Genomic DNA, 8,033 nt, shown 5'->3' with positions numbered 1-8,033 from the left:
ATGCCTTCTATTCCTACATCCAGATCGTTTATAAAAATATTGAAAAGTACCGGCCCTAAAATGGAGCCTTGAGGGACCCCACTGGTGACCACCCGCCAGCCTGACGCAGCCCCATTTACCATAACCCTTTGGGCCCTGCCCGTTAGCCAATTGCTCACCCATCGTATGATGTTTTTATTTAGCTGTATGGTGGAGATTTTGTCCAGTAGGATCCTATGGGAAACCGTGTCAAAAGCCTTGCTGAAGTCCAAAAAAATCACATCAGCTGGTTTCCCTTGGTCCACCATACGGGTGATCTTATCATAAAAGGAAATCAGGTTAGTTAGGCAGGACCTACCCTTCACAAACCCATGCTGGCTGGGACCAATGACTGCTTTGTCCCCCAGGTGCACCTCAATAAGTTTGAGAACCATCTTCTCCATGATTTTACCAGGCACTGACGTGAGACTGACAGGCCTGTAATTGCTAGGGTCTTCTTTGTGACCCTTCTCGAAAATCGGCACAACATTTGCCAGCTTCCAGTCTACCGGGACCTCTCCAAATTCCCAGGATCGTTGAAAAATAATTGAGAGAGGTTCCGCGATGACGTCCGCCAGCTCTTTCAGCACCCGGGGATGAATCCCATCCGGACCCATGGACTTGTAGGGATCCAGGTGGAGTAGCAAATCCCGCACACGTTCAGGGTCGGTTGGGAGTTTGTCATCCCCACCATCCCGGTCCTCCAGCTCAGGGCACCCTGGGTCCCGAAGCCCATCATCGGCATTGAAGACAGAGGCAAAGAAGGCGTTAAGCGTCTCTGCTTTGCCTATGTCATTGTCTGTGAGGAGACCTTCCCTATCAAGGAGCGGCCCTATGTATTCTTTAGTTCTCCTTTTTCCATTCACATATCTAAAAAAAAACCTTTTTATTTTCTCTCACAGACACAGCCAGCTTCAACTCTAGGTGTGCTTTGGCCACACGAATTTTCTCCCTACAAACACGAACAGCATCCCTGTATTCTCTCCATGACATCTGGCCCTCCTTCCAGTAGCGAAACACTCTCTGTTTCCGCCTAATCTCCATTAGAATGTTCCTGGTCAGCCACGCCGGCCTCCTGCCCCGCCTGCCTGACTTGCGATATTTAGGAATTGCCTGATCTTGCGCTTCTAGGAGGCATCGCTTAAAGAATGACCAGCACTGGTGGACATCGAGGCCTTCAAGAGCAGTTTCCCAGGGGACCTTGCTGACTAGTTCCCTGAGCAGCCTGAAGTCCGCTTTCCCCATATCTAGGGATGAGGTTTTGGTGGCACTTTTCCTTCTGTCACCATAAATTTTGAACTCAACCACTTCATGGTCGCTATGACCAAGGCGGCCACCAATCACCACATCTCCCACCAGACCCTCTCTGTTTTCTAGCAACAGATCTAGGAGGGCACCTTTCCTAGTTGGCTCCGTTAGCACCTGCACCAAGAAGTTATCATCTAGGTGCTTCATGAACCTCCTGGACTTGCTCGTGTCAGCCGTGTGGCACTCCCAGTTAACGTCTGGCAAGTTGAAGTCCCCCATAAGGACAAGGGGAGTTAATCTCGAGGCCTCTCTTAGTTCTGTAAAGAATAATTTATCGGTGCTATCGTCGATATTATTATTAATATTAATATTAATATTTAATACTTAATATTAATAAAATTAATAAAAAATCATCATTTAATAGTTATTTAATAATAACAATAATAACAATAATAACAATAATAACAATAATAACAATAATAACAATAATAACAATAATAACAATAACAATGGATTCCAGGACAGCAATTCCAAAACTTTTGTCATGAAGGCTGGTTTCCCATGTACATGAGAGACGCATAAAGAAATCGCAACTCCTTTTCACCAGAGTAACATAATTTACTTGTAGGTATTACCTTTTCTATGTTAAGGGATATTTTCCTAGGCTACAAGCAAGGAACTTCTCCTCTGTTCCTGGAGCACCTCCTGCCCTCCTGCTGCACTGACCTTGGTGGCTGCAGGGTTATTTCTCACTCATCTCTCACGGCTGCTGTGCTGCTGTTGCACAGCTTTTTTTTTTTCCCCCTCTCTTGACTCTGTTCTCCCACAGGCCCACCCAGCATCGCCTACTGGCTCAGCTCTGTCCAGCAGCGGGTCCGCCTTTGGAACCAGCTGGAGCTGTCTCTGATCTGACAAGGGGCAGCTTCTCGGCTCCGCTCACAGAAGACAACTCTGCAGCCCTCCTGCTACTAAACCCTTACCACATAAACTCAACGTAGCTGTTTCCATCTTACTGGAAATTATTGATGTTGCTCCTTATAAAAGTTTGAGTTCGGCATTAAAAGCTGTGTCCTGGTGCACGTGTCTGTGTGACAGGAAACAGTTTCTGAAGTTCAGGATTCAGTTATGAGGCTTACTTGCTCTGCTCCTTACTGTTATATTCTATGTTACAAGGTAAAATTGCTCACTAAATCCATTCCTCTACTTTTGTTCTTTTGTTTGTTTGTTTCTTTGTTTTGTTTTGTTTTTATTTATAAGGGAAGAAATCCAGGTACAGAATTTTAGTTATTCTGTGCTCCAAAAGCTGATCAGGAAACTTGAACTGAATGAGAGGCATTTCCCTTTTCTTAACTAGATAATGATTCCCACTAACCATTTTCACAGAATCACAGAAGAGCGTGTCAGGCACCTGGGAGGTAGCAGTGAGGGCCGTGGGTCAGCACCTTCCCTACCTTTGCCCCACAGCCAGTAAGGCCACTCAGCAGCAGGTTCAGGAAGAGTGGGAAGATAGATAGCCCCAAGAAAGAAACCGTGGCAGAAGCAGAAGACATCCCACCCAGGATGTCTCCTGCCACATCTAGTGAGGCAGATCCCCGTCAACAGGGAGGCCACAGGGTGGCCTCTGTGAGGGGAGATGAAGGGCTGCCCCGTGCCAGGCACAGTGTAGTTCCAGGCACTTCCAACAGCCCCAGTGCAGGCAAGAGCGAGCCTGTGAGGGATGATGACAGCGCCTCTGGGGAAATGTCCGGCAGAGGGCTGCCACGATGACAGAGCGGGCCTGGACTAGAGCAGCCCAGAGGTGTCTCCTGACCCCCACCTTGCTGTGAGCTGGTGTCTTGACGGGAGGCTGCCGGGAACAAGGAGGCTCCACAGCAAGCACTCAGGCTTTGTGACGTGGGGCGGCGTCAGGCCACAAGACCATTGTGACAGGGCGAGCGTCCCCATGGTGACGGTGTGACTTATATGGCCCGAGCCCCCGTGGTGCTCACTCCCAGGAGTGCAGCGCCGTCAGGAGGCAGCAGCTGTCCTGGGTGCCTATTTCTTTGTCTCTGTGAGAGGACAAAGGGATGCCGAAGGAGCAAGAGGCAAAGGCCCGCTCCCAGCCCAACAAAGGGCTGCCGAGCGTGAAGAAGCACCACCAGGTGCGGGACAGGGAGGGAGGGAGAGGGCAGACACAGGAGAGAGAGTGCCAGGTGGCGGAGCATGGTACCGGGGCGCGAGGCCTGGCCCTGAGTGTCTGCGGTCCAGGCCCAGGTTCTCGTGCCCCAGGGGTTTCTCTGGGGCAGAGCTGAGGCCTGGGATGGCTGCGACTCGCGTGGGTCGGGCAGCACTCTGTCCGAAGGATGTGGCACTGAGGTGGGGCTGGGTGTCCAGGCACCACGAGGGATGCTGGTGGCAGCGCAGCCACCACCATCCCACACCTCCTTCTCCCCACAGGTGCAACCCAAACCGCCACAGGCAGGACCGCCGTGCAGCCAGACCCCATCCTTGTCCATCCACGGGGTGAGGCTGCCACAGCTCCACCGCCCACAGAGGTCACAGGCCTCTAGGAACAAGAGCACACAGGTAGGGAGCCCAAGTGAGATGGGGCCAGATGCCTTCCCAAGCCCTGGGAGCTGCTGACAAGGAGGCGGCACGTGCTGGAGGGGGCAGGTGGGCAGGTGCTGGAGGTGGGCAGGTGGGAAAGGACTACGGTAACATGACCTTTCTCCTTGGCTTCCCTTGCAGACAGACAGGCCGAAGCTGAGGCAGGCACTGCCCGGCAGCAGTGCCACCAGTGAACGGAGAGATCCTCTACCAGCCTTGCCGCCTCTGCCAAGGCAGGCAGCGACACTGAGAGCTACTCCTTGGCATTCAGTGGGAGCTTCAAATATCCCCCGGCTGCCCAGTCTGCCAGTAGCAGGCTCCACCTCTTCTGTGCCATGCAGAGACCGCATCACGAGCACCAAGGCTGTCAGACTCCCCGAGGTCGTCCCACGTCCTCAAGGACACGTGAGAAAAGAGCAAATGGCAGCAACTGCCGAGAGCTGGGGGACAGCCCTGCATGCCCCCACATCCATTCTGGCGCCTCTGCAGGCCAGACCCGAGCAAGACAACAGGCTAACCTCGAGCCATGCTGCAGCCAGGAGCCAAAGACTCAGGGTGCAGCTGAGGGTACAAAGGCACTACGCCCCTCCCAGCAGTCTGGCAACACCTGCAAGGACAGCCCAGGTGCCGGCCACCAAGACTGAAAAGAGGCCAGCAACACAGAGACGAAAAGATGGCCATGCTCGAGAGGACACAAGAGCTGCTGCTGGGACCTCCAAGCCATGTTCCCTGGCAGCAGCACCGGGCCCAGCAGTGCAGGCAGATAGCATTGCCTGCTGCCCTCAGGGCAAGACCCCACACCGCGGGGACGTGGCACAGTATCAGGCAGTCCTGGACAGTGAGACAGAGCATCTGGAGGAGCTGGAGAGCACTGCTGCAGGACCATCAAGGGAAGAACAGAGGGACTTGACGCAGGAGGAGGAGCAAAGTGACGCTGCTACCAAGGACCCATCAGGAGGGAGGCAGCAGAAGGAAGCCACCTCGAACCTTCACTGGGACCCAGACGCAGCCCACTGGCAGGGGCCTGGCTCACCCCACAGCACCGGCAGAGATTCTGCCAGAGAGGCAGTCAGCCACGCACAGAGTGCATCTCTTGCCATGTCAGGGCCAACCAATGCTGAGCCAGAAGATGCTGCGCAGGTTGCAGGTCCTGACAGTGAGGGGGACAAGAATCCTATGGGTGCATCAGCACCCAGAGATGCTAATTCGCCTTCTACCCTGCCTGCTGCTATGCCCAGCCCTTCCACAAACAACCAGGAAAGACCGTCGACATTGCAAGACCGGGTCGAGATCGATTGGGATATCTACGGGTGCTCCTCCTTTCGGCCAGCAATGCAGACCATTCCGAGCGGGAAGAGGGAAGGCCGCCGGTTGTCCTGGTGGAACGTGTCCTGGCCGAGCAGCGTGAGGATTCCGAGATTGCGAAGGATCGGGGCAGCAGACAATGGAGGCACAGCTGACAGCAATGCACCCAGCGCATCAGGCAGGCAGGAGGTGGCAGTGAGGACTGCGGGCCAGCGCCTTCCCTACCTTTGCCCCACATCGAGTAAGAGCGCGCTGCACAATGTTCAGGAAGAGTGGGAAGGGAGCCCCAAGAGAGCAGCTGTGGCAGAAGCAGACAGCATCCTGCCCAGCATGTCTCCTGCCTCGTCCGGTGAGGCAGATGCCGGGCCTTCAGGTACTCCCATGGCCGCAGTTCCTGGGCCCGAGGAGCTCCCCCCTGCCTGCATGCCCAAAGATGGAAAATCTTCAGCCTCTCCCCTGCCCGCTGCTATGCCCAGCCCTTCCACAAGCAGCCAGCAAAGACAGTCGACATTGCAAGACCAGGTCAAGATCGATTGGGATATCTACGGGTACTCCTCCTTTCGGCCAGCAATGCAGACCATTCCGAGCGGGAAGAGGGAAGGCCGCCGGTTGTCCTGGTGGAACGTGTCCTGGCCGAGCAGCGTGAGGATTCCGAGATTGCGAAGGATCGGGGCAGCAGACAATGGAGGCACAGCTGACAGCAATGCACCCAGCGCATCAGGCAGGCAGGAGGTGGCAGTGAGGACTGCGGGCCAGCGCCTTCCCTACCTTTGCCCCACATCGAGTAAGAGCGCGCTGCACAATGTTCAGGAAGAGTGGGAAGAGAGCCCCAAGAGAGCAGCTGTGGCAGAAGCAGACAGCATCCCTCCCAGCACGTCTCCTGCCTCGTCCGGTGAGGCAGATGCCGGGCCTTCAGGTACTCCCATGGCTGCAGTTCCTGGGCCCGAGGAGCTCCCCCCTGCCTGCATGCCCGAAGATGGAAAATCTTCAGCCTCTCCCCTGGTTGCAGACCCTGTGTTGGAGGCCAGGACAGCACCTCTCACCCCATCAGCATGTGAGGAAGAAGAAGCAGCACCTTCTCCCCTGGCTGGGGGCCTTCTGCAAGAGGTAAGCAAGGTATACCTTCCTCGTCCCACAGTCATGGAAGCCACAGACCCCTGTCGGTGGGCCTCGAGGCCCCTCATCACTTATCCATCTGGCATCGGGGGCATCAGGGCCCGGAGCATGGCCAAACAGTGGCCCACAGGGCTGTGGTTTTCTCTCCCCATGCAGGTTTCCTTGGAGCATAGAAGCAGTGCACAGCGTTCCTCACACTTCCAATCGGTGCCAGAGGAAGGGCCAGGTATGTCCTAAAGTATGGAGCCATCCCAGCCCACGGCACGGAGGCTGGCAGCACTCTACGCACAGGGTCCCTCCATGTGCAACTGTCCCCTCCCCAAGGGAAAGCCTTGGTGGCGGGGGCAGGCAGGACCATGCCCAGTTCCATCCCAGCCCCTCACGTACAGCCCTCTGACCCCCACAGGCACCGCTGCCCTCCCGCACGCTGTGGCTCGCTCGCGATTGCCCCGCCTCTTCAGGGTAGCATTTCGGGCATTTCGAGCTCTACGCAGGAGTTTCTGCATCAGCGGCATCACAGAAGACTTAGAGCAACGTGAGGCTGACAGTACCAGGGAGCTCCCCACAGATGGCAGCTTCGGTCCCGAGGACGGGGCTTCTGAATAAAATTGTTCAGAACTATTTCATAGATGAGGGCTGTCTCTTCTGTTCTGTTCTGCGTGCATGGGTGTCTATGGGCTGCGTGTGCAGCTGCTGCGGTCAGACCCTGGGGCAGGGTGTCCCCATCTCCATGCTGCTAGTGCCTAGAGGGTGCACAGGTTTGTGCAGCAGTACTACCATGCAGTACTCTTGCGTGGGCTCCTCTCTATGGGCTGCAGCTTCGGCCCGGGGCCTGCTCCTGTGGGGGCTCTCCATGGGCCGCAGCCTCCTCCAGGCCACATCCACATGTTTTATAATGATGATGATGATGATGATGATGATGTTGTTATTATTATAGAATCATAGAATCATAGAATCATAGAATATCCCGAGTTGGAAGGGACCCTTAAGGATCATCAAGCCCAACTCTTGACACCGCACAGGTCTACCCAAAAGTTCAGACCATGTGACTAAGTGCACAGTCCAATCTCTTCTTAAATTCAGACAGGCTCGGTGCAGTGACCACTTCCCTGGGGGGCCTGTTCCAGTGTGCAACCACCCTCTCTGTGAAGAACCCCCTCCTGATGTCAAACCTAAATTTCCCCTGCCTCAGCTTAACCCCGTTCCCGCGGGTCCTGTCACTGGTGTTAATGGAGAAAAGGTCTCCTGCCTCTCAACAGCCCCTTACGAGGAAGCTGTAGACTGTGATGAGGTCTCCCCTCAGCCTCCTCTTCACCAGGCTGAACAGGCCCAGTGACCTCAGCCGTTCCTCGTACGTCTTCCCCTCCAGGCCTTTCACCATCTTCGTAGCCCTCCTCTGGACACTCTCCAACAGTTTCATGTCCTTTTTATACTGTGGTGCCCAGAACTGCACACAGTACTCGAGGTGAGGCCTCACCAGCGCAGAGTAGAGCGGGACAATCACCTCCCTTGACCTACTAGTGATGCCGTGCTTGACGCACCCCAGGACACGGTTGGCCCTCCTGGCTGCCAGGGCACACTGCTGGCTCATATTCAACTTGCTGTCTACCACGACCCCCAGATCCCTCTCTTCTAGGCTGCTCTCCAGCGTCTCATCGCCCAGTCTGTACGTGCAGCCAGGGTTTCCCCGTCCCAGGTGCAGGACCTGGCACTTGCTCTTCTTGAACTTCATGCGGTTGGTGATCGCCCAGCTCTCCAAC

General features: G+C 55.3%; 1 protein-coding gene across 1 annotated transcript; it reads left to right on the top strand.

Moving 5' to 3' along the window:
* Positions 1–2,066: 2,066 nt before the first annotated feature.
* LOC140000793 (uncharacterized) lies at positions 2,067–7,088 on the top strand. Its single transcript, XM_072031566.1, has 5 exons — positions 2,067–3,407; positions 3,703–3,831; positions 3,994–6,264; positions 6,430–6,499; positions 6,680–7,088. The coding sequence occupies exons 1-5, from the start codon at positions 3,333–3,335 to the stop codon at positions 6,877–6,879; spliced, it is 2,745 nt and encodes a 914-aa protein (XP_071887667.1). The 5' UTR covers positions 2,067–3,332; the 3' UTR covers positions 6,880–7,088.
* The last annotated feature ends 945 nt before the right edge of the window (positions 7,089–8,033 follow it).

The sequence above is a fragment of the Anas platyrhynchos genome, chromosome Z (genome assembly GCF_047663525.1).
Source record: "Anas platyrhynchos isolate ZD024472 breed Pekin duck chromosome Z, IASCAAS_PekinDuck_T2T, whole genome shotgun sequence".
In the NCBI taxonomy this organism is placed as follows: domain Eukaryota; kingdom Metazoa; phylum Chordata; class Aves; order Anseriformes; family Anatidae; genus Anas; species Anas platyrhynchos.
This window is presented reverse-complemented; position numbering and strand designations above follow the sequence as displayed.